Source organism: Penicillium samsonianum (assembly GCF_028829775.1).
Source record: "Penicillium samsonianum strain IBT 33392 chromosome Unknown utg000001l_segment0_segment0, whole genome shotgun sequence".
Taxonomy (NCBI): domain Eukaryota; kingdom Fungi; phylum Ascomycota; class Eurotiomycetes; order Eurotiales; family Aspergillaceae; genus Penicillium; species Penicillium samsonianum.
The window spans coordinates 3,363,085-3,388,783 of record NW_026643259.1 but is presented as its reverse complement, the minus strand read 5'-3'; the positions used below and the strand labels follow the sequence as shown (position 1 = coordinate 3,388,783).

At 46.9% G+C, this 25,699-nt stretch overlaps 9 protein-coding genes across 9 annotated transcripts; 5 read left to right on the top strand and 4 right to left on the bottom strand.

The window, feature by feature from the left end:
* Positions 1-1,222: 1,222 nt before the first annotated feature.
* N7471_001286 (cytochrome P450) lies at positions 1,223-2,807 on the top strand (the record flags this gene model as incomplete). The annotated part of the gene is made up of 2 exons (XM_057274007.1): positions 1,223-2,327; positions 2,389-2,807. The coding sequence occupies 2 exons, from the start codon at positions 1,223-1,225 to the stop codon at positions 2,805-2,807; spliced, it is 1,524 nt and encodes a 507-aa protein (XP_057142186.1).
* A 2,612-nt stretch (positions 2,808-5,419) lies between these two features.
* N7471_001285 (thioesterase family protein) lies at positions 5,420-6,382 on the top strand (the record flags this gene model as incomplete). Its single annotated transcript, XM_057274006.1, has 1 exon — positions 5,420-6,382. The coding sequence occupies one exon, from the start codon at positions 5,420-5,422 to the stop codon at positions 6,380-6,382; it is 963 nt and encodes a 320-aa protein (XP_057142185.1).
* Positions 6,383-6,867: 485 nt separating this feature from the next.
* N7471_001284 (uncharacterized protein) lies at positions 6,868-9,078 on the top strand (the record flags this gene model as incomplete). The annotated part of the gene is made up of 3 exons (XM_057274005.1): positions 6,868-7,165; positions 7,216-8,518; positions 8,583-9,078. The coding sequence occupies 3 exons, from the start codon at positions 6,868-6,870 to the stop codon at positions 9,076-9,078; spliced, it is 2,097 nt and encodes a 698-aa protein (XP_057142184.1).
* A 755-nt stretch (positions 9,079-9,833) lies between these two features.
* N7471_001283 (uncharacterized protein) lies at positions 9,834-11,452 on the top strand (the record flags this gene model as incomplete). Its single annotated transcript, XM_057274004.1, has 3 exons — positions 9,834-10,166; positions 10,220-10,278; positions 10,333-11,452. Coding segments are annotated over 3 exons (1,512 nt in total), but the record flags the coding sequence as incomplete, so codon positions are not given.
* Positions 11,453-11,936: 484 nt separating this feature from the next.
* On the bottom strand, positions 11,937-12,702 carry N7471_001282 (LysM peptidoglycan-binding domain-containing protein; the record flags this gene model as incomplete). The annotated part of the gene is made up of 3 exons (XM_057274003.1): positions 11,937-11,999; positions 12,051-12,383; positions 12,433-12,702. 3 exons carry the CDS (start codon positions 12,700-12,702, stop codon positions 11,937-11,939), a joined length of 666 nt encoding a protein of 221 aa, XP_057142182.1.
* A 593-nt stretch (positions 12,703-13,295) lies between these two features.
* N7471_001281 (uncharacterized protein) lies at positions 13,296-15,032 on the bottom strand (the record flags this gene model as incomplete). The annotated part of the gene is made up of 1 exon (XM_057274002.1): positions 13,296-15,032. The coding sequence occupies one exon, from the start codon at positions 15,030-15,032 to the stop codon at positions 13,296-13,298; it is 1,737 nt and encodes a 578-aa protein (XP_057142181.1).
* A 233-nt stretch (positions 15,033-15,265) lies between these two features.
* Positions 15,266-15,988, bottom strand: N7471_001280 (uncharacterized protein; the record flags this gene model as incomplete). The annotated part of the gene is made up of 2 exons (XM_057274001.1): positions 15,266-15,424; positions 15,455-15,988. The coding sequence occupies 2 exons, from the start codon at positions 15,986-15,988 to the stop codon at positions 15,266-15,268; spliced, it is 693 nt and encodes a 230-aa protein (XP_057142180.1).
* A 525-nt stretch (positions 15,989-16,513) lies between these two features.
* N7471_001279 (Peptidoglycan-binding Lysin subgroup) lies at positions 16,514-18,156 on the top strand (the record flags this gene model as incomplete). The annotated part of the gene is made up of 4 exons (XM_057274000.1): positions 16,514-16,562; positions 16,611-16,673; positions 16,720-16,797; positions 16,853-18,156. The coding sequence occupies 4 exons, from the start codon at positions 16,514-16,516 to the stop codon at positions 18,154-18,156; spliced, it is 1,494 nt and encodes a 497-aa protein (XP_057142179.1).
* Positions 18,157-22,732: 4,576 nt separating this feature from the next.
* N7471_001278 (uncharacterized protein) lies at positions 22,733-23,578 on the bottom strand (the record flags this gene model as incomplete). Its single annotated transcript, XM_057273999.1, has 1 exon — positions 22,733-23,578. The coding sequence occupies one exon, from the start codon at positions 23,576-23,578 to the stop codon at positions 22,733-22,735; it is 846 nt and encodes a 281-aa protein (XP_057142178.1).
* Between the last annotated feature and the right edge of the window lie 2,121 nt (positions 23,579-25,699).

The following is a 25,699-nucleotide window of genomic DNA, read 5'->3' as shown; positions in this document are numbered from 1 at the left end:
CCACTCTTACACTCTACTATGTGCCATGAGAGTGGTTGTTTGTGTGCTCGCTTCATTGATTTCGACCTGTCTATTTTGCCAGACCGCCATTGTGCCGTCCCCATTTCCATATCTAGCCTGCAGGCAGGTCACATCAGAGGCCTCCTCATTTACAGAAAAGCAGGTACCGTTCTTCATGCCCTACAGCCAGCTATTGCAAGATGTGTCTTTGTTTCGGCAGTATCTATGTCAGTTTCTTCCACCTGACGTTTTAAATGGCGAAACGAGATCAAGAGATCCTATTTCTTCTGTGCATTGATGAGGATCTCACGAATGCCCTCCGGTGAATGATCATGTCCGACATGCTCAAAAATACTTTTCGCTTTTACTAATCACGCCAGATAATGCATTTCCGGCAGATGTTCAGGCTTTCGATTCCCACTTGCCCAAGATCATGTCTCCTAACAGACTATACACCTGCGCTTGCTCTCAGCATGTTACACCTTAATTATGCGGTAGAACATTGTTAATTTCGAACCCGAAATCCGTCTGACCTAGTTTGAAAGATTGAGTTTGCCTTGCCTTTGCTTGTTATAGGTAAATGTCCTACTATGTGTTGACAGTCTATGCGAGGGCAGATTGAAGGATTAAGTTGATAGTAATCTCGGAACCCCCCAATATTAGCTCCAGGTTATTATATTATTTCAAATTACTTTTGTGGAAGTGGTATATTGTGTTTGAGTTTTACGAAGTCGATTGAAACCAGTCGACATATCACATTGTAATTGAATCATCCTGAATCCTATTTGGCTGTCAGTACAGGCTCAGTACAAAGTCACTCTGTTACTGTATGAAAACGGCTGTATCGTCTTGTATTTAATATAAGGAGTATTTCCTGGCCTGTAAGCGGACGGGGTACTAAATAACCCTTGCTTCATTTCATATGTACGATGCTGATTGAGGCATAAATGTGCCATACGATTATTGGCGGGTCAATAGCATCATAGGTTGACATTCTTTCTCCACGGGAAGCATAAATTGATTTAGTATATCTTGGTTTCTTTGCAAACACTTCACACTAGGCTATTAGTGTACGTGGCCAATGACACCAACCTGCTAGACTTGTGAGAATTTGTCTGGTCTTAGGGGAAATCCTAGCACCCCTTAACATAGTATGTTGGCTAATGGTTCCTCATACTAGATCCCGTCGTTGTGTGGTCATTGTCATCGTCTTGTTAAGACCATGCAATACCCCAATTATCTCGTCTTCCTTGTTGGGGTTGCGATATCACTAGTTATTCATAGTGCATATAGACTCATCCAACGCAATCTCACTCAACGCCGTTTTATAAGTCTTCATGGCTGTCAACCAGCAGCTAAGGTTCCCTCAAAGGGCAGATTCAGCAACCTTAGGCGAATTCTCTCCAACGTTCGAACGGCCAAGCAACACCGAATCCTTGAAACAAACCAAAGCACCTTCCAACGTTTCGGCAACACCGTAGCTGACAAACGACTTGGACGCCCGGCCATCATCACCTGCGAGCCTGAGAATGTGAAGACCATCGTTTCGCAACAGTTTCAGGACTTCACAGTTGGACATCGTATTCACGCACAAGGGCCACTCCTCGGGAATGGCATTTTCACATCGGATGGCGACCGGTGGGCTCGTTCTCGTGCTCTACTCCGACCTAATTTCACGCGCGCCCAGGTATCGGACCTTACCCTATTCGAGGAGAAGATACAAGACCTTTTCGCCCTCATCCCCCCAAATGGTGCCACGGTTGACCTACAAGAGCTTTTTTTCTCGTATACCTTGGACTCTGCGACGGAGTTCTTGTTCGGACATTCCCTTCATACACTAAGAAGATCACACCCTGATAGCGAGTCGGGGTTTGAGGTTGGGAAGGCGTTCAACTATGCCATGGAGGCAATTACCATGCGGTCCCGGTTGGGTTCCCTGCGTGTCCTCCATTTTGATCGTAAAGCAACGCGAAGCTTTAAGATCTGTCATCAGTTTGCCGAGAGGATCATTGATTCTGCAGTGCAACGGAGAGACGCAATTCCCATTGCTACCGGTGACTCTGGACAGAAACAAAAGTATCGGGTCGTCGACGAGCTGGTGCGCCAGACCAACAACAGGCGTCAAATCCGGGATGAGCTAATCAATGGCCTAATTGCCGGTAGAGACACCACCGCCGGTCTCCTGAGCAATCTATTTTTTTTGCTAGCCAAACACCAAGAGGCATGGACTAAACTGCAGGATGAGGTCAACAGGACACTCAATGGCCGTCTTCCGAGCTATGAAGATCTGCGCCAGATGAAATTTCTCCGATATTGCTTGAATGAGGGTCCGTTTTTGCTCTCCCATGCCCAGTAGCTACACGTATAAAAGTTAACATCTCACTATAGCTCTCCGACTATATCCCGTGGTGCCAATTAACGGCAGGCTCGCAAAAATCGATACATGTCTCCCAGTCGGCGGTGGCCCCGATGCAAAATCACCGGTATTTGTTCCCAAAGACACCATGGTCATATACAGCGTGTATTCAATGCATCGACGAGATGATCTATACGGGCCCAATTCCAATGAATTCTGGCCTGAGCGGTGGGACTCCATTCAGCCGGGATGGGGCTATCTTCCTTTCAATGGTGGTCCGCGAATCTGCCTGGGCCAGCAGTATGCTTTGGCAGAGGCTGGATACGTGACCGTCCGGCTGGCGCAGCGATTCCGTAAGCTCGAGAGTCGTGATCCGGGGGAGTGGGAGGAGAGCCTTTCAATGACGTTAAGATCTCGAAATGGGACTAAGGTGGGTCTAGCGTCGACTTAACAGTCAGAAGGGGTTTAAGTGATCCAGCCCGTGATCGGAGACGTAAGGCTCATACCGCCGATCTGTTAAACTTCCGTGTCGCCTTTTGCCGAATGGCTGCCAAGCTGCGCTCTGGAACGCCGGAGGAGATATCATCGTTGATCTGGGAGATCCAAAACCTGCCAACAGGCCAAGACGCAGTCAATTATCTTGTTGTTGGAAATCAAGCCCTGTCTATAATCGAGGTGGACAATAGCTTGAGTAACAGCCAATGTAGCTAGGTGCTTATTGAGCTACAGTATCAAGCGGTCCCTGGTTATCGAAGAGGAAGCGATAAAGTCAAAGCGGGATATAAAGAAGCGAAAAAGTTAAGCAGAGGGTCGATAGAATGAAAGGAAAGAGGAATATTTCTTAAGAAATTTGAGGCCGTCCGTTTCGGCAGCGTCAGCTAATCTGGTTACTAATTTGAGACCGGACGATCCGTGAAGTTATTTGTTCTCTCTTTTTTTGCCTTCGCTCTATTGTAAGAACGCTTTATTATTATCATGTATTATATATGCAATCGCTGATCGAACAAAATTAATCAAACATACTTTTATAAAACGTGTAAACGTTTTATATCTCCTGATTCTATCCGATACGGTTGTATTTTCGCTGTTTATAGCCGCTTTGAACTTGGCCGATGTTATAATGAAGTCGATAATCAACGCCCCTCCTAGCTCTGAATTCTAAAGAGTATTGTCACGCGGAAGGTCTTTGTAGATGATCCCTAAGGCTTTGGTTTCCTTATTCGATCTATGAATTGCTTGGCGAAAATAAGGCGTTACCTCTATCGATGCTATACTTCCCTCCCCTAAGATATCACGAGCATATGACGTGACCTGAAGGTGTAGACGTTAGCTATCAACTGACGTAGTCGTCTATAGGTCTGGTGGCCGTTATATATAGATAGCAATTGAGCTGGATAGGAGCCTTTATCTGCTTTTCCATGCCCCGACGTAATGACCACGCCGCGTGTTGCCAGAGGTTGGCTTAAGAGCCCGAGGGCGCTTTAGCTATTTCACGTCCTCTAAGTCAATAATAACCAAACTACTACCCAGGTCATCTTATAATATATTACGCCACTCACTATCGCTGTAGACCACTCTATACGACCGGAGTATAGCTAGGGCTTTCTCGCGCTTCTAGTAGAAGAAACTCGATGGCCATGTGGTGTGGAATGTATCCCCCGGACTCTAGTATTTAGTGTGCAGACGGCATCACGTGGCTTAGCATTGGCATGTTAATCCATCATAAAAAATCCTAGAGGAATTTGTTCGATGCAGTAGGTGACATTTGTCTTGACTGACTCGCTTAAGTTGTACGGGTAGCCATTTGGATTCGCCAAACGAATAGGTATGAAAGATGCTTCGCCGAAAAGCGCCATGGCGGTTGTTAGAAGTGGCCCTTTATTATTTTGCACAACAAGTGGAAAGGAGGTATCGGGCAAGATCGGTTTGCGATCGGACACGCCAGGGTTCACCTGCGTGGCACACGCGGAACGATGGTAAGCAGGAATGGGTTGTGGAAAGAGTCCTGGAAGGAAGCCTATATATCAGTTTCTCCATTCAATAAATGTGTTCGGTTTCTTCTTTTACCAAATACCTACTCTGTATACCTCAAGGAAGTGCATCATTAATAATTAGCCCTCCGCAATTACCACAGCCTCTAGTTATTGTCCGGCTAGAAAACCACCTCAATATTTTTAGTACTTAATATATATTGACACAAGAGCATCGATGTTGCACAAACCTTCACTTTCAGTTTCCACCCCCTCCTCGAACGTCAATTCGTCGTTTCCTTCGGGATCACACAGTCTGCAGCCAATATCTGAGGGTTACGAGAAAACACGCGTATTTGGTGGGAACAGCATAATTTGGCTAGAAACTACAAATATCGAGCCTGGGAGAACTCAAGGTACTTCACCTGGACCATATGAACAAGTTAGACAGAAAAAGGCGCTAAATATTTCGCACAGTGATGCATGGAATTGCGTGATGCGCAGGATATCTTTTCACTAAACATATATGTAAAAGAAACAACATTTGTGACATGCCTAAAGACTTCCAGAATTTGCTTGGCGGTTAGGATATACAAGTGGTTGAAATTGATACAGAGGGATATACTAATTGTTAAGAGCCATACGCTACGAATCCTTACATTGTACCCATCTCTTTCGTCTACATGTACGTTTTGGCTGATATACCAATGTCCCCGGCATAATATGCGAATAAGATGCCGGTTTTCTGTCGAGTATCCGTTCCTCAGACACAAATTTTTTCCTATCGGCATTCCGGTTGAAAGCAAAGTGGATATAGTGGATCTAAGATCACCAAACAAAATTCGCCCACATGCTCCAGGATTCCCATATGCAAATCAAATCTCAATTTTCCTGCCATCATTGCCCGTTAATAGTTACCCACAGACGGCCTCGGCCTTCGAGCTATTGAACCGAGGTATCACTGCCCCCGGGGGAAATTGCAGGCTAAGTTTCTGTTCCCATTTGTATAATAATATATTTAATTCTGAATTACCACCACCTACCATGTCTTCTTCGCGCATTAACAGTGTCTTGAAATACTTCGGTCACAACCATGGCGACCACTTTAGCTGAGCATGTATCGCTGCAAAAGGTTCATGATCATTATGTCTCCGCGCACCTTCCCCAAAAGATGGGGAATTTGGCACCCATCGCGTACGGAGGCTACGCTATCGCTTTCGCGATACACGCTGCGTGTAATACCACCCCTGATGGATTTCACTTGTACTCGGTGTTTGGACATTACCTCCGACCGGCAAGCACTGAAGCCAATTTGATATGCACGCCTGTCAAACTCCGCCAATCGAAGAGTTTCGTAACATATCGCGTTGCCGTCGAACAGAAGGACCCATCGACTGGCCGGCTGCACCTGTGTATGGAACTCCTAGCCGACTTTCACAGGGATGAGCCGTCTCTCCTCACATTCTCGAGTGAACCCACTAAGAGTTATAGTCACTGGCGGGACTGTGTGCCCTCGGACCGGCTTGTGGAGGATTGGGCCAAAGCTGGGAAAATATCAGAGTTACAGTTCAAAGCTTTCAACACTTTATTCGGGCTATCCCGGGACGTCTATGAAGGTCGCCTCTGTCCGGAAGGAGTCACCGCCCAAAATCTGATGGGGATGGCTAAGACCGTCAAAACCACCCAGGAGGAATTGTCTCCGACAGCGAAGTCGTCAGGGGACTGGCTTCGAGTCAAACACCCTCTACAAACAGAAGGAGAACAAATGGCTAGCTTGGGGTTCGTTATGGATGGCGTTCTGGCATTTTTGCCTTTGGCACATAACCACATGTTTTTCGAGGACGCTGGTGCGTGTTCGAGCTTGGATTTCGCTCTGCGTATCTTTACGCCGCGGCCCAAATTGGATGAGTGGCACTTGAGAGAGATAATCAATCACCATGCTGGCAACGGCCGCACATACAGTGAGAGTAAATTGTGGGATGAGGGAGGGAACCTGGTGGCTTCCATGACACAGCAGTCAATTTTGCGAGTTCCTGCCAAAGGTGCAAAGATCTAAAGTTAGCCATTGTCTCTTTCCCCCTAGTTTTTTTTTCTCTGCTCTATAGAATATACGATGTTTTAATGGCACTGTCGAGGAGTTGATCCGAACCTTGGAAGTCTTATTGGCCCCCGGGGGCCGCCCCCGGGTCCACGGGTCCACGGGCCAGCGAGTGGCTTAGTAATATAATCGCGCGCCAAACCAACCGCCAAGTACCAGCAGGTCGCGTGCAACTGTAATTTGGTAAGCTTTTTGATAATCTTGATATTCAATTTCTAGATCAATCCCTTTCTAGTTAATATACTAGGTATTGGGATTTTGAAATTGATATCGCCAGAACAAGTAGAGATTGGAGAAAGTGGCTAACGTTGATCGGCTAGCACTAAAGTGTTCTATTTCTGTTGCTGATTAAAAAAAGGGGCTCCAGAGCTATCCCGGACTCCCGAGCTCCCGAGTTTATCTACGGAGATCGCCACCTGCAAGCCTATCACAACCAACGCATCATGGCAGCCAGGCTTTCCCGAAGCCTGCCACAGGTCAATCGCCATGTTTTCACTAGGTTATCGTCCCGCGCGATACCTCGCGTTGCGAACCTTAGTGCCCGTGCTGGCTTGGTAGCACATCGCAATACCCGGAACGTCGCGCCTTGGACCTGCCGCGTAAAACAGGCCAATATCGCGCGATTTTCCCATACAGATTCTGGCTCATCGGTGGAACCAGAGGTTGGCATTCTCGACGCTACCGGTTACAAGGGATCGAGCGTTACGGAGAAACATTGGATGGACCACGAAGTAGGAGCTGGTGCGGTCCTAGTTGTCAATGTGTTATTGTGGCCTCGCTAACCAGACCAGTGGACGCATTGATTGAACCGCAAGCTGTCTTGCATTTCGTCGAATTCATCACATCTGGCATCCTGCCGAACGGGAAGAAGACCGATTTAACTTTGCTCAATGCAGATGAATTCGCACTATTCATGGCCCCGAGTTCACAGTGGGCGCCTGCGCCGTTCAACACGGCCGATATCCCAATTGTGCAAAAGGCAATCCAGCGGATCACCGGCCCGGAGGATTTGAGCGGATTGTGCCGAGTTGGGCATAATATTCACTTCCTCAAACGGCGCCTCTGGGGAGGCCTTGCCCCCGTGCCCGCATCGCGATGGCGCGAAAAAGATCTCAACAACCCGGAGCATTTCGCGATCGCCTATGAATACCTGACCTCCGTGATTGCCGTCTTCGAGTATCTCAATCTTCCTCAGATCCGGACTAACATGTGCGACACCTTCAACAAGATATCTGGTGACTTTGGAGAAATGCAGGACGCGCTGAATGCCCGGCGCAAAACCCGGGGCCTTTCTGCCGAGGTCGACCTTACTGCTCTTTGGGAACAATTCATTCGCGCACAGTACGAAGTCATGACCAGCACCGCCCATTCCTGGGTCCTGGCCCACGTTGCCGAATTGCGTGAACGGACATTGGACAGCTTCACTGCGATCCAGGTGGAGGAAGCAAAAACCCCAGAGATGGAACTTTTCACGCAGCGGTGGACTGACCTCATTAACGTCACTTCGATGGCAGATTTCAACATTTGGATGTCCATGGACGGGTACAACGGCTACCATGCGCCCTCCGACATCGTCGCTGGGCTACACAATCCTGACCTAAAGAACCAAGACATGAACTCTGGATTTTCCAAGCTCCTGATGGACCGACTCACAAAATGTGTCGAGGCTCAGAACGAGGCTGCGAAGGTTCAAGGACCAAGCGCGACGGAGAGTGACGCGGCCCGCCGCGAGCGCGTTTCTATTAGCACAGTAGTACAGGATGAACTGCGTGAAAAGATACGCGGCCGTACGCCATCGCCGCAGCCACCTGCGCAGCCCTGGATCCAGCAACTCCTTCGGGCGCAAGAGGCGACCCTGAGCTTGGACCCGTCGGAGAGACAAGACTATGGCTTCGGATTGGCAATCTACCGCGCAGCGCACAACGTCTCCGATGAGAAGTGGGAAAGGCTACAACGGGACGTGGAAGCTCACTTCTCGACATGGAGTGACGGCGTCCAGCGCGCTGACGAGCTGAAACCACTACTCAAACTGCATTGGTTTGACGGCAAGGAACTAGGCTTCGACGCAACAAAACCCGTCCCAGCAGCAAGGAGGTTCGTGGGCCCTGAATTCTCCATTCCAAGATTCACATGAACCAGAGACTAATGCTTCTCATAGACACTACCAAGAAATCCGGTCCTCGGAGGAGTGGAGCCATAAACTAGCACCATCTGTTTTCCTTCTCATCGATCACATGGGCGTGGGCTCATATACCGACGACGCATTCACCACCTCCTACACAAAGGACAAAGGCCTCCTCAAAGGCGACTTCCAAGGCCTCGTCCTAGCCGTCGACCCAGACTTCGATGAGAGTGCCACTGCAAGCGAAAGTGCAGACGGCACGGCCAAGGAAGACCCCCAGGAGGAAGCCCTCCCATACCAGGGCCAGATGCGCATCCTGGGTAACCTCGTCTGGAGCGAGCTCTATCCTATGCTCATGCTGCAGTCTGTGGGACTACAGCATCTCTGGCTGCAGGCGCGGGACCATCCGTTGAAGGTATATACGGGGCCGACGGTGCCCAGTCAAGTTGAGCCGTGGAAGGAGAGAAATGCCATCAAGACCCATATGATGGATAGCTTTGTGGAATTTCTCAAAAGAAGGATCCCAACCTAGCAGGAAAGGTCGAGGGAATGAGGAAGGAGGGGTCTCTTTAATTTAAGGAAACCATTTTTTTGTATATCAACCAGCCCTACTGCGTTAGATCTGTGGCGTGGAAGAGCTACAACAATGAGAAGCCACTGCCAGATGCAGAAGGAGTTGACACCCTGCGATTTCTTCGTAGTACCATTGCGGCGCGCGGCGCGGCTGTTTCGTGTCGAATCAACCGTGATATTTGATTGCTGCCTTGAACCCGACTATTGTCGTTCCGGGTCATAAGCGGGCATTCCAGGCTGATGGCCCATCTTAAGTATATTTTGTATGGGCAAGTCATACAAAAGATACATAATTTGTAGATTGGGTATCTGGCGAGAATTGGGGATCTACTGAGGCGTGTGTGCTGGACACTTGGCACGGTTTCTTGGTTGCTTTGATTTCAAATGGCGCAATTAATATACAGGTTTCACTTCGTCTGATTTGTTGGAGCCTGGCCGACCGAATTTGCCTATTTTGGAATCGGCATCTTGCTCTTCTTAGCCAAGGTGAATTCTCTCCCTTAGGTCAGTATGATGCCCATTTCAAATGTTAAGCATCGCAACCTCTAACAGCTATTTTGACGATCACGGGGATTTAGAAAGTTTCGCCATACAGTGCCAAGTAAATTTCGTGATCGCCCCTCACGATGATGTAGGCACGAAGCGATTGTTGAAAAAGTACCTTCAATTATTTAATGAAGAGCATACGCGACTTATAGAATCAAGAAAATAAATATGGAACATTTATCCAAAGGTGAACCCAGCCCGGGGTTCGATGAGGATCAACAACCTCCTCAAGCAGGGCTGTTTAAGGTATTGGCGCGCTATGTGCCCTACTTTCGCAACCCGCAACATGTCTTGGTTTTTAAGCTTGACTGCTTGTTGTTGGCATGGACTTTTATTGCTGGAATTTTGAAAGAAATGGACCAAAGTGCGACTGCTCAAGCTTACGTTTCTGGGATGAAGGAGTCGTTGAATTTATATGGAAATGAATTGATCAACTTCAATACATTCTTCTCTGTTGGATATGCTATCGGTTTGATTCCAGGTCAACTTATCCAGACCAAGGTGAGTAGTCTCGGAATTTCGACAAATTAACTCACACACTAACCATTTTCAAGGTTCGCCCATCTATTTTTCTTCCATTCTGTGAGATATCATGGGGAATCCTGGTCACTTGGTAAGTAGAGAGAAGTCAAATTACTATTCAACACATACTGACGACTTTGAATAGTATTGCCCAGGCACCAAACGCCAAAACAATATACGCATTGCGAGTCCTGCTTGGATTATTTTCTGCGGTCTTCTGGCCTACCGCTGTATCTATGATCTTCAACTGGTACACACCAGCGGAGCTAGCCAAAAGAATCGCCTTCTTCAACGTATCAGATGCAGCAGGTGGTATGTTCTTAAGCGCGCTTCAAGCCGCCCTTTACACCAACATGAATGGCGTGCATGGTATCACCGGATGGCAATGGCTATTCATTGTCTCGGGTACAGTAACTATTGGGCAAGGACTACTCGGCCTCGTTATTATCCCAGACTCACCAGTTCTAACTCGCGCTATCTGGCTTACCGATACGGAAAAACGCCTTGCACGAAAGCGTATGGCTGACTTTGGCGCCAATACCTCAAACATGATTCCTACCAAGGTTGTCGTGCAGAAGTTGCGGAAACTCATCTTACACCCTGTGACATACTTCTTCTTGGCTGCTTTTGCTTTGCAGGCCTGGGCAAACCGAGCAAATTCTTATTTTACTCTTTATCTCAAGGCACTGGAAGACTCGTCAGGACACCTTCGTTTCAGTACATACCAAGTCAACGTTATTCCTATGGGCGGCTATGCTCTCCAGATCCTCATTAATTTGGGTGTGAATTCGCTATCTGATTGGAAGCACTGGCGCTGGCAGATCAGTGTTGCGCCGGCCTTTCTGCTCGGCATTGTGCTCAGTGTATTGAGCGCCTGGCCCTCAGATTGGAAGGTCATTATCACCTTTTATTTCCTTACATATGCGACAAATGCAGGAAGTCCATCACTTTTGGCTTGGATGGCTGAACTCCTCAAAAAAGAACCGGAAGCGCGGTCTATCATTGTTGCACTGACGGTGACAATTGTATACATTGGCCATGCCACAATTCCGATCCGCGTTTGGAGGACGAGTGACTCGCCTCGTTATCCGATCGGATTCCCTCTCGCGACTGCCTTTATTTTCTCGTCTATCTTTGTTCAACTTGGTATGCTTTGGTGGGGACGACGAAACACCCAACTGGCTAGATACGGATACGACGCACCGTCCAATATTCCAGCTAGGTTGGATGAAGAGAGCTCTGGGATCGCAGAGAACCAAGTGGTGGTACATCAGAGTAATTCAAAAACCATGAGTCTGGAGGTATCAAGGGTTCAAGACAGTTAGCTGCTCTGCGGGGGAATCCAAAGCTATTCTATTCCACTGGAGGGTGAGAAGGGTGAGTGCGCTAGAGACAGTGTGAGAATCTGGGTGAGAACCGATCATTGGATGTGGCGTGCGTGAAGGGCGAAGCCTGGGACGAAGACGAAGAAATGGCATAAATAAGTGTTTTCGTGTTAGGCGTAGGTTTGGAGGTTGTTTGACTCTGCGTTTGGAGTATATTTCGTTATGTTTCTCTTGCTTTACTTTTTTTTTTTTTTCGGCGGCTTTTGGTGATTTGTTATTCCCCCTTGCAAATATTCTGTCTTTCATATATTATAATTTCTTTTTCTTCATTTCTGTGTCTACAAGAAAAAGACTCCATGAATTGTACAGAGAGCCAAGACTTTCCAATTTGGAAGCCAATCGGGATAAACTTTATATAGGTGGTCTAATTCCTGGTAGCCTTGGTAGTGGTCGGGCTAGGGGTCCAGCCGGTTACACCGGTGCATATCTGCTCGAATGGTTAACATTACTCCGTGCAAATTGAACTCGCCGGTCTTACATATGTGTCTACCCAAAGAGACTGGCGCTGGGACCCAATGGCGGGATTCCATGCGACGAGGTTGGCCAAGGTCAGGCCGGGATACTTGGCCAGGTAGACGCTGCATGTGTCTCCGGATTGAACGAGATCCCATTTGTTGCAGTTGGTCACTTGTCCTGACTGGGTAGGTCCCGGGGCACCACCAGTTGTAGTGGTGCTTGGAGTGGTGGCACTTGAAGTGGTCGTGACTTTAGTAGTAGTTGTGCCAGTACCAGGAGTTGGTTCTCCGTATGCTTCAACACAGTAAGACTTGCCGGAAACATATCCTGCGCAGTCGCTACCGACGGATGGGTTCTGGAGAGATCAGTCATTAGAAAAAGATAGTTCGGAGGAAGGAACTTACCCATCGGACAAAGTCTTCCATCAATATAGCCCAATAGGCAGGGATACCAGCGCACTTGCTTGAACCATCATCGTAGCTTGAACCATCATCGTAGCTTGAACCATCATCGTAGCTTGAACCATCATCGTCTACCCACCATGTGCAGTATGGAGTAGTGTTTGGATCATAGGGTAGTTGGGGAGTCTCGTCGCGGCGGACCACATTTGGCCTGGCAAAGGCTGTTGACAGAGTCAAGCCCGTGGCCAGAAGATACAGGTTAGACGAAAGCATAATGGTTGATGCTCTGAGTGATTATCCTGTAGGGAAATTCTTCTGTCATGGTCGCCTGCTGTGATTTATACGCTTATGGACAACGCTTATGGACATCGCCGTTGTCCAAGTCTTCTCCACTGAATCACACATGGCTGAACTATTGATTAATTTCCTTTAATGAGGTTAGTGCCGTCAATTACAGAGCTAGATGTCTTTTGTGTACGGAGTACGAAGTAAAGAATTGAGATAACAATAAAGAGAGTGAGACCTGACATCTAACGCCGGCGCCAATAGGGACGATGTAACCATCCTTTGAGAGAAATGGATTCCGCCTTTGGCCAAGAAGAACACGGAGGTTAGATGAGCCGAGAGATTATAAGAAAGAGAAGAGAGCGCCCCCATGCCAAGCCCTGCGATGCCAGAAAGATGGCTTGGCAGCCCCTGGCCACCGGGTCCGTGGTTTAAGCCTCTTAACGACCTCGGGATCTCGGAACCTTACGCAGTGACCCTTTCAAAGTTTTTATTAAAATGACATTGTTCGGCCCGTTCCGGATGTACATTGCAGAAGTGGACGAAATGCCAATCGTTTAACTTTTCCCTAGCCTAGCATTTTAAATTACATTGCCCTCCTGCATAATTTTGGACACAGACAGCATGTTTTGCCGAACCGCCAATGGCATATCCGCCTGATTCACTAGGAGAGTCTCACTGGCTGTTTGACCACCAATGCGGATGGAAGAATCAGCTCCTCGACTTGCTAAGTACTCAAGATACGTGGCCTGTATATCGAGCTTCTCCCTCCAATGATAAGAGTGAAATCTTCCTTCCAATTTCAGGAGCTCTTTGCTAAATGCTTCGCATACCGCATGCAAAGCCGTTGGTCCGTCCTCGGTCCCCATGCGGGCATTGATGTTGGCCCCCGACGCCAAAAGCCTCTCAATTGTGGCGCGGCCAATTTTCTGTAGGGGCTTATTCCATATGCATAAGCCCTTTTGTAGGATGTACTGGCTCAATAGTATGGTAGGGTTCACCTTCAAATCCTCCAGTACATACGTCAAGAGACCTTGCCATGCCGCTGAAACTTGGACTGGTGGATCCCCAAAAACTGAAATTTTAGAGTCGTAGGAAGCGAGGGACTCAGCAAGCGTGCCAATACTGACCGCGTGCCGGATCAGATACTGCACAGTCAGGAGAAGACCTGGACTCGTGGTAAATTTGATTAGTCCCCACTTCTCGAGGATAAAGTCCAGACACATTGGGGAAGGGCTCCAATGGCACCGCACCCAAGGCGCACGGTGTATTCGCTCGAGGTCTCCACGATCTGGAATGGGAATGGGCTGTTGAAGGAGTGCCCCTCGGCTAGCCAGAAATACGAGTCCATCCACTGGGTGCATGGCATGCCTCGGTTCGTCCCAGTTGTGAATGGAATCAACATAGACAAGCGCAGGACTCATGTATCGGTAGGGTCTGCATCCTTGGCAGTCTTCTTCGGATATCTTCGGTGCTGGATGGTTGATGTCTGCGCCATGGTGTAAGCATCGCTCAATCACGGCTGTCCCCTGGCTTGACATGCATGCCGCAGCGGCCATGATGGGAATATGCCAAGGCTGACGGACAGGACGAGTAACATGGGGTCCATGAATGATTCCTCCTTTCTCGATCAGGAGGTCCAGAACTGCAGTGTGGGCCTTCCGAATTGCCACAGTCAGGGGAGTCACTAGTCGGTTGCCATAGAAGGAGAATATCTCATTGGGGTTGCCACCGCGGTCCAGTAAAAGGCGCACCGGACCTAGCAGAGAGGCCGATGCCGATTGGGAGATTACCCCTAGCAAAGGTATGGTAGAGGGGGGATGGTGTCGATAGTGTCCCATACGAAGCTGATGGTCGAGGCCGGCATCCAGGTAGAGGTGCAGCAGAGCCCAATCATGTGCGGGGCTGCAAATGCGGCTGACGAAATGACGGATGGCCCCGTTGTCCACATCAGGATGATCGAGCCGTGCGCCAATATCAAGCAGGTACCGGAAAGCCTCAACTTGCTTTTTGGTGGCTGCCAGATGTAACGTGGATGTTTTGATGTAACACTCCGAAGAACTAGTGCTCACGTGAACCACACTAGGGGATGCACCTAAGGAGACTAGGCGACCAATGGCTTGGGAATTTCCACGCGAGCACGCCCAGCCCATTGCGAGGTCCATGACATGCTCTCTGCCGTAGAATATTGGGCCAAGCTGGAGATATAGCTGTCTGTTTGTGGCTAATAGAGATGCCAAATCACGATCTCTCAAGTGCGATGTGAGCGCATCTAGAAGCTCAGCGGGAAGTGTGTCTAGCCGTGCTAGTGTATCCATGATGTTTTGAATGATTAATGGAAATAGATAGGCTGTAAAAAAACAAGTGGCCAGATAATATTACCAATATTAACAAAGTCGCTTGATCATGTGGTAAAATAGTCGGACATAGCCCTAACCTCATCGGACTAACTCCTACTCCTATAAGCTCGGAATGTACTCCGTTTTCTCAATAAAAGATAAAACTCATACTAATCATTTTGATAACTTATTACCAAAAATTGGTTTCAGGTCTAGATACATCCGTTTTTCGCCACATTCATTGCCTTTTTGGCTCCCGCCAGTGCCCTTTGATGCTCCTTGACTCTATTCGTTTCTTGAAGTTCATTGTAAACATTCGTGAGCAGAGTGAGAGCCTCTGCTTTGGTCAACCTCAGCCCTGCGCCTGCCAACTAGGTGGCCGTAGCATCCTTGTCATACACTTTGTAAGGCTCTCCCCACACCACCTCGCTTTTGTCAAGCATCCTGGTTTCAACTTTGATCAGCTTTTTCTTCTCCGGGTCGGTATATTTCGTTTTGAGAGCTGATTTTATGGCTGCTGGCTCTTGCATTCGAAGTTCTTTTTCCCGATAAGCGTAGGACATCTTAGACGATTCCACCGCATGATTGTTCCAAGCCTTGAACAACTTCGTTTGGTCATCACTCAGCTTATCGTCACCCGTGAGCTTAGAGACTTCATCAAACTCCAGCTTGGCCTTCCAATAGCGCTCGGCGAACTCCTCGCCCACTTTGTCGAAATAATTTTCTGCTGTACCCCCCGCAACGAGATTCGCAATGTTCAGATCTCCGGAGTATCCCCATTTTGGGACATTTATGGTTTTGCCATCGTCAAGATTCATTCGCAGGTTCATGATGCCGTCACGCATTTTTACTGGGTCGTAGTTGTTGAGACTGAGCTTATTCTTGTCCATAGCCGTTCCCATATACGTCTTCGTAATATCGGGCCTTTTGTCCATTTCATGAGTTGTTGGGTTGATTTCAGTTTTATGCCAAAGATGATCACAAAATTCCATGAAAGTACAGCGCTTTGGCTGATCACGTAGCCCTTTCCGGGTCCCCTCGCAGCCTGTGGCGACAGTGCGCTTGCTTGCGTCCGTAAATATTTCCTCTGACACGTATGTCGAAAAGTAAAAAGCACTGTAAACTGTTGGGGCTGCTAACTATGGGGAGAGAGAGAGGAAGAAGAAGAATCATGATCTATTCAATCTATCTGAAGCAGGGGATTTATACCCTGCCAAACAAAGAAAGACAGGCTCAGTCTGCAAACAAATGGAGGCATCAATGAGATGGCTAGACAAAGGCATCAATGAGATGGCTAGACAAAGGCATCAATGAGATGGCTAGACAAAGGCATCAATGGGATGACCGACATAGTCCAACATAAACATATATTAGTAACTAATAAAACATTTACACGGGGTTGCTTGTCTATTGCTGCTCCTGCATCCTACTGGTATCTCAAATCATTTCCCATCAAGAACATGGCCAAGCAGCTTGACTACATTGTTTACATGACGTACGACTTGCACGGTATGTCGGATTCTTTCTTCAGTCGAGGAACAGGGCTAATCTATGCAGGACAATGGGATGCTGGTAACCAGTGGACCACAGAGGGTTGTTCTGAGGGAAATTGTCTTCGCAGTACGTTTTCCTTCATGATTGTCTTGGCCCTTACTGATCGGATTAGACACTGAATGGGTCGCATATATGTCCCCAGCCACCAAAGGCAGCCGTCGCTCTTACTGGGAAGGCATGAACTTTGCCGGTACCATTGATTGGGCAGTCGATCTGCAGGAAATACACAGACGATGACTTCGCAGGCCCCGATGGCGATAATATGAACGATGGCTTCCCAATGCCGGACTTACCTGAATGCAAAGGGTTATACACTACTATGGATGCCATTCAAGCAGAAATAGCCAAAATACCCAGAGACTGTGTGTCCCAATACATACTTAAGGTCTTGAAAGGCACTCTTGATGACGCCTTGAAACGTTACGACAGCATGATAGCAGACGACTATGACAAAGACTTCGACTACTACGCCCAAGCCGTGGTCGACAGTGGACGGGATCAGGTCGAAAGCTTCATGTACCAGAATGGATCGAACTACTTCACCTGCATTGTGACCGAGATGGTTCCCGCCTGTGGCTTTTGCGAAGACCAGTGGGGGAAAGACAGTGACGTCTACTGTCGTTACTGCGAGGATTACGACAATGGCTGGGACCCAATTTGTGACGAGCCCGAGGTCTTCTGTGACGGTGTAGAGGACAGGTACAAGAACGTGACGGAGCCATGTCCGCCCGATTACTCATTGCGCGCGCAGACACCTCCACAAGATTCGCGCTGGTCACAGTCGGTGTACTGGCATCTAGTGGCCTCCAAGGCCAAGGGTTTCTGGGCAGACTTGTACACCACGAAAGGCATTGATCAGGAGAATATTAAATGGAAAAATGTCCATCATTGGGAGTGTGCGCCTACCGACGATACATGTGCATACCGAGACTGGGATTATAACTTCCCTGTGCCCGACGGGTATGACAAGGAAGACGTACTCAACCCGAAAGACGTTGTGTCAGACGCTCACAAGAATGTCACACTTCTCAGCTCTGAGATGACTAGGGCTCTGGATCTTATGACTAAGGGGTCTTTCTCACTCGATGCTGATGATTTGGTAGACGCATTGTCGCTTCCAATCTCTATGGTTGCGGATGCCGTTGATAGCATGGAGAAGGTCAAGGAAATTGGAGAGGAAATAGAGGAGGCCAAGCAGGAGGCGATTCTAATGGCTTTCCTGACTGCCATCTTCTTCTTTATTCCAGTCATTGGTGAAGTTGCTGGTGCTGTCAGTTCCATGGTAGCTATAGGCCGAATTGTCGCGCTGTTGGGTGAAGTCGGTAATGTCGCCCTGGACATTTACACCATCGTTAGCGACCCCGATAACGCACCATTGGCTATGTTTGGCCTTATTCTCTCCCCATTGGCTCTTACAGATGCAGTGGCCATCGGCCGAGCTGCCAGTGCTCGCCGTTCCATGTCTGCGGATGATGTATCTAAACTGGGCGAAGGTCTGAACGAGAGGCTGAGCAAAATCAGCAACATTAAGGATGTGTGTCGGCTCTGATTCGCACTTTTTTCTCTCGTTCGGCTACGCCTCACAAATGAAATTCAAGAAGAACCCATTAAAGGGGTTAGAAGAACTCATTAATATGACAGTACTTGGCTTTCTGGGAGTCAGATAAACGCATCGTGCACGATTCAGGGAAAAGGAGAAAAAAGTCTTCTAAAGTGTATATAGGAGAGTGGGGGTTAAAATGGTTTACTTTGGTTTTTATTTTTTGGCTAATCTACTTGAAATGTCTTTGTATCTTTTTAGTTCTTCCTGTGATGTACAGTGTTGTCATACTGAGTTGAACCTATGTAGCTACCAAGATATATATCCCAGAAATCAAACATATAATTAAAATCTCGTCAAGCCTGCATCGTAAATCTCAGCAAAATTGCAACAGAAATGTTCAAATATTAGATCCAAAAGGGTCCAACATCCCTAAAGTCCTCAGAGATCGACTTTAATAACCCATCAAATCCGTCATGTTAACTGTGGACCATGAAGCTGTCCCTATATGGTGTCATGCCCCAAGGACCTTGGGGACGAGTACCTCGATAGTCAAATTATGAGAACATTGAAGAATACAGCTATGCCAATAGACTACAAAAGAAATATATTGGTCCCATGATTGTACGTTCTCGCAAATTTACTATTCCATCCAGCCCTGAAGTACTACGTCTCTACCAAACGCTATTACTCCAACCCTACCTCACTCTTCTATCGAATGACTCTGCATCTTCTGTGCCCTCGCTGTCGTCCGCGTCATCAACATCGTCGACATCGTCATGTCACGCTGCTAGGACGGCAAAGAGCGTGCCTAGGAACCATGCTATGGATCCTGGGCCCGGATATGATCTCAAGAATGCGAGGGTCTTACTCAGAAGAATGAAAAATTAAACGTGGGCGATATCAAGGTTGGAACACTGCGGTGACAGGTAGCATTTTAAAAGCAGTTTTTTTTGAAAGAAGACTGGGTATAAAGTTCTGTCTCAATATGCTCCCATTACGCCCATGTAAGGGAGGTGCAACGTTACAACAAGAAATTCCAACAAGAAGGATAAGATGTGTTGTGGTGGCCTCAGGCATCAAACCCTCGTTTGCTAGCTAGATAGATAGTTGGAAGCTCGCTTCTTCCCTTAGGAACAACTCTCTCCCTCCTCTCCTTTGGCCCCTACATAGCGTAGTGCCCAAGAAGATGTGTCCCGAGGAATTGATATCCTAGTTATATATTAAGAGGAGAATTCAAAGTCGTACCCACCAAGACATGCAAAGTGGACTCAGACGTCCGCCCAAGAAGTGAATTTAGAGAGAACCACTTTAAGACATATGTGGAAGAGCATATGACTGCGACTGCCACCATCGCTCGTGAGTTTAACGTAGCTCAGGTCCGGGCTAACGGTAGCCTCCCAATTCGTAGGATTGATGTTATTCATATCCAGGACAGTATCAATGCGATGGTGAGCTCTGCCAACCGCATTAATTCCGCGCTCAACACTCTCACTCGGACTTTTGATGACGCCAAGGAGGAGCTGGAGTGGATTCAAGAGAACCTGCCCTCGCAGTAACTTTTTGTCTGACCTTTATTTCAGATGGATACTGGATTTTTTTTATTCGAAGACCTTCAATATGGTCAATCTTTTCGCGGCAGATCAATGCAATCTCGCTCCACTATCGTATCCTCTTCGATCCTAAAAGACACTGTATGGTAACCAAGTAGATACCTGGATGGTAGATGAAGCTATTTAGAAGCAGGTATGGACCTCGGGAACTAGGTCAAGGTACGGGTATCATTATAAGCTGCATGCTATCATTTGCTCCCATTCACACGCAAATTGATACATACGACCATAGGGTGTGGAAAACAGGGCTTCCCGTCCGCTCAGCCGTACTTAAGCCACACGCCGGTGAGTTAGTAGTTGGGTGGGTGACCACCAGCGAATCCTCACTGTTGTATGTTTTTTTAATTTTTTAATTATATTTTAGAAACTTATGTCTTCACTCTGTAGAGAGTATGATGATAATCCTTGTCTTTGAAAATCAGGGCCGGGAGAGACTCGGATATAATATTCGTAGCGGAAGCAGACAATGCAGAATCAAGTTGTACGACTGTGCCTTGATGATAATAAGCCAGGCTAAGCCTTCCAGCAAGCTTGTCGACTTTGCTTTGAATCAAGGACTGCACGCTTAGGATGGAGCTTTTTGAAAAATAGCTATGAAGGATAGCTCGACGTGAATTGTGAAGGGTGTGATCAACCTTGTATGGCCTACATATATTTCTATATAATAGAAGGGATCGGCAATGTGAAGCTCGCAAGACAGTGATTCTCGCTACCATCTACGCAACTGGTTGCTTGGAAGAGACGTAGCCCAAAAAAATCAGGACTTCGGTCCTCACACTTTGATGCGTCATAGTGTCCCTCTTTTGCCTGCGGGCTTGAGAGCTTTCGTGACCACGGCTGTCGCTGCCACGAGCCCCGCGAGTGTAAAAAGGTGCTTCGCAGGATAGGTCTGCGTGAACAACAACCCTCGCAGGGAAGAGCTGCGCAACCAAGGACTTCAGAGCTTCCGTGACCACGGCTGTCGCTGCCACAAGCCCAGCGATGTAAGATTTGCGCTCCCTCACAGTCAATGAGCCCTGTGACTGTAAAAATTTGTCTCGCAGGATAGGCTCTGCGATAACAACTGTACCTCACAGGATGGGCTCTGCGTTATCAACTGTGTCTCGCAGGATAGGCTTGCTATCAATTATGACCTCGTAGCTATAAAAGCTGCACACCTGTAAATAAATATGATATTTTTTGAAAGATGTCCACCTTAGATACTATGTCAAAAATATATTTTCACACCAAATCAGAGAATAATCTACCCTACGGCTAGGAGTAGTAAAGAGGTAAGAAATAAGTTATTACCTTAGTCAATTATTAAGTATACAATTAAATTTCAATTGATTTCGTCTGTTTTATAGCAGAATTATCATGTCGAGTAGAATGGTGACTGGAACAGCGGTAAATAACAGTAATCTAATATGATAAATCAGCTGTTTTATCAATGCCAAGACCTACATTTATGCAATGATGGTTTTTCTTGGGGCCCCAATGGGGACCCAGTGCGGTTTATGGTTTGGGTGCGGTTTGGGGGTTGGGGTGAGGTTTTGCCCCCAATTGCGGTTTTTGGCGCAGTCTACGAAGGATATATAAGGACACTCCCTCATATACTTAGTTTAGTTCTTCGTCTTCAATCATATATTGTTACTTGTGTTTACCTTTGGATTACTATGACTCTTTACTTGATTATAACTAGACTTCCGCAGAACCCAGTTTTCGACCCAGTTCTTAGCATTGCCAAGAACCCAGTATCCCAGTTTCGACTCAGTTTCATGCATAAATATACATAAGTAGGCCTAATTAAGAAGGTCTTGGCGGTTTTATGTATTTTTATGCCTAAAACTGGGTTATATATTTTGATACGACTGGGTTTTGGGTCGAGACCTTCGACCCAAAATGAGTTTTGCGGAAGCCTAATTATAACTTAACAACACTCACGAGCAGACCAATGCTTCGGTATAGATCTACTCGGCGCTCTACTTGGCATCGTTCCTCGATACCTCAAAAGGACCTATCCTACAGTAAGGCCTGTTAGGCAACAGTACGGTTGAGAGAACAGATCGTTAACGTTGGATACTGAGGAGTATTAAGGCAAGTATACCCGGAACCCATCTAACCTAACTGTGACCAGTTTGCAGTGCGTAACAGTAAGTTAATAGTATAAATACATAGTTAGAGCTCCGGAGAGGCGGCGGGATTAAGTATCGTGACCGTACCTTATAAAGCCTTAGTAACATTTAAACCAAAAGGGCGCTAAGATCACCCCCAGTCCTATTCCAGAATTACAATACTCCGCCGTGATAGCGTACTCCGCCTTAGTCTCGGCGGAATGAAGTTCTACATCGCATTATTTGTGTTATTCGTCCGACACAATGGGGTTTGCGAGCCTAGGGTGAAGGGGGGCTTAAGGGGGGCTGCATACATATAAACTGCTCTCCTCCAGCAAGTCGCAAAATGGCCTATGGTTTCAGCATTCCTCCAAGAGAACGTAACTGGTTGCCCCCCTTCCTTGAAATCGCACATGCGATTTATTTCTTTATTCTAGATAGCCGTCTTAATTAGAGCTCTGAAAGCAATATAGAGAATTTGTTGAGGCTGCTAACTATGGGGAGAGAGAGAGAGAAGAGGAAGAATCATGATCTATTCAATCTATCTAGAGCAGGGGATTTATACCCTGCCAAACAAAGAAAGGCTCAGTCTGCAAACAAATGGAGGCATCAATGAGATGACCGACATAGTCCAACAGAATTAATCAGAATTTATCTCTCTTAAGATCAACGAAAACAACTAAGTACATGTTTCAAAGGAGTGAATTGAGGTCGGTATAGTAAAAACAAGAATAGGAAATGTAAATACAAGCGTGGTAAGCACTGGATTTAGAGAGATCAGGTCAGACTCGTCGAACATCTGATAACTCGAACCAGACAAAAATGAAGAAAAAGCTCGCAGTCATGAGATGCGCAGCAACTTTTCTCCTGACCAAAACTTCAGCCGATAATCTTATACATCATCTTGGGCATGTTGGGCTCGGACTCGGATCTCTTCGTCGTCGCGTTATCACGCTCAGCCACGAGCACGACTTGGCTAACCGGCTTCTCAGACTCGTCAAGGACTGGGGTCTTGACCTTGCACGCAGCCTTGGGTACATTGACACAATTCCAGTCATAGAAGTTGCTGAACTGTGCGCAGCGACCGGCCTGATCAGCACATTGATCCCACGTGCCAAGGTCGCGGCAATTTATCATGCCGTGGGGGTTGCATAATCCATCAACTTCAATATGGAATGTCCAGGTCTCAATGCTGCAGGTGTATCCAGGATCGCAGGGAGCCTCATGTAAAAACTCTTTTACAAATGTCTTGCTTTTGGTGGTGGTGCTGGAATATGTCGCTGAGACCTCAGCTCCTCCCGTCACTTTATCAGAGCCGCCTGATAGAGACAGCTTTGCACCAATGGTCCAGCCTTCAGTCGTGGAGTCCAGCACTGACGTCGAGGTTTTCATAGACAGTTTGGACTGGCCATTGACCGAGTTGAGTTGGGCTGTTTCGACAAACCTCGTGTAGGTGACGTTCGGGGTTCCCTCTGACAGAAAATTGCGATGGAAGAACGCAGCTTGGGTGCACTGTCCGAAGTGCTCAATGCAGGTTGCTTCCCACGACCATTCTGTGTCCTGGTACGGTGGATTCTTAGCGTCGATTGTGAAGCCTTCCTTGATCTTGGTCAAGGTTGGCAAAATCAAAACTTCTGGATCCTGTTCGACCTTGTTTAGATCTGTTGCGGCGCTGTAGGCGTGCACGGCAAAGAGGATGACGGCAACGAGAGGCCCGGGAATCATCTTGGTAGATGTACAAAGAAGTTGTACGTAAAGGCAGGTAGCAGAATGGAGTTCTTATGTCTTGAGAAAAGTGTGAGACTTATAGAGAATGTCAATGTAAACTGGAAGTGGTGTCAGCTTTATATTTAGCCAGCAACGGTATATTTTTGCACTCGCCGAAATATCTCTGTTGTGATTCAGATCCTCATGTGGCTATGCTCCATTAAGGTGGCAGCCAAGGCCATTACACTGAGACAAAATTATAAATCTGGACTAAACAAAGTTGAATTATAGTACCCAGAACTTTCAAGAAAGTCTATGTGAGACAGAACTGGTGAATAGTTTGAAAAGTCAAAATGATCAATTCTAGACCAGAAGATATTTTTGTTCCCTAACCTTCTTAAAATTGACATGAAGTGGACAGGAAACCGGTAGTACAGTGTGTGTCTGTGTATAATTCACTTACCCTGGCCCCTCCTAAGTTGGATTCTAAACCACAACCTACTAGGCTGGGTGCGGATTCGTATTTTGGTCTCGTGGTTAAATCAACTGGTTACGAGCAGAAGCTCGGGTTGCGCGACCTCTGAGCGCGTAGTCGATCCTCACAGTTTGCGTTCTTAAGCACCCAGAGCCACCAGAAGACGGCCTATGATTGGCCACACAGCCAGGCAGCAGAGCTTCATACGTGCGCCCAGCCAAGCGTTTATGGTTTATGGGGGAGTTCGATTCTAAAACACAACCCACTACCCTGGGTGCGGATTCGTATTTTGGTCCACTCTACCCTAATGAAATTCACTAACGCTAAAACTAGCGGTGTAGGAATTTGCATAATTTAACCCTTTAATATATTCCTAGTTGTAGGAAATGGGATTCGCGAGTTTCTCTGGAGGTACTCCGTACTATTGAATACCAAGTAAAGATAGATATTGTATTACCACATTGCACCAAACGACGAAGATTACGCTAATGTGGAACTACACTCATTAATGTAATTACATAATGACGTGATCAGGAGATGTCATGGGCATTAAATATCGTGGCAAAAACATGATAGACGCGGATATATAAGGACGCGCATTATCAGCGTATTCTAGTTATAGTTAGGCGATAAGTCTGAGTATACTCGGCATGTTTTCGGAAGCCTGTCCTATTTTACCTACCATATTAAAATATATATGTTTTCAGCGTTTTTAGCAGTAAGGGCCTAATATTGAAATATATGATATTCTAATAACCGAAGAGTATAATTATGTAAAAACCAAAAACAGCAGAACTAAGCGTATTTAGTATACCAGCCCTTAGCCTGAATCACCGCCTTAACACTTCTGTGTCAGGCAAGGTCTATGTTACAGGATAGTTAAAAGAGTACAAACGAGTTGATGCTGGTCTATTGATACTAAAGATAACTCTGTAGTGACAATTTAAATTGATTATAAAGAACTAAACTAAGTATATGAAAGAGTGTCCTTAACTATATATCCCTTGGTCTTATACTATCTTGTATACCTTGGTATATACCATATACCGTATACCGTAGTCCAGTCTATATACCCATCTATAGACCATGTCACGTGGTGGGTCTGTCGGGTAGCCGCTAGTGCTCAGTGGGGCGAGCTTCTGTAACCATTATTCAACGAATATTCAGAAAGTAGGTCCTCGAGTACATCACCTTCATGCTTAGATATGTTTGCTTCGTACCAAACAGAAATGAAGCCCTGAGGTGGTGCCATGGTACCTAATGGCCATTGCATACCTTGGTATATACCATATACCGTATAACTCGTCCAGCCGGGTCTTTCAATGGGTGGTATTGAATTACCCGGTTCTTGCCAAGCAACCCAACCCCCGAAAGGAGGTTAGGGGTTGGGTTGCTTGGCAAGAACCGGGTAATACCGAGCAATAGAAGTGAGCAGGAAAAGCACAGAGTTTGAAGGTTGGGGATCAGCGACCCGAATATGCAAGTACGAAAGGAAATGCCGCACTAGTGGATCTAACAAACTTTAATAGCACCCCACGCCTTTTGACCATGGACAAAAAGTCCACCTAAATCAACCACGAACCATCCCACCAAAAGCGCTTAAAAATTCAAAAGAATTAATTGAGGAAGAGGGGCGACTTATACTTGCAATATCTGCTATTGAA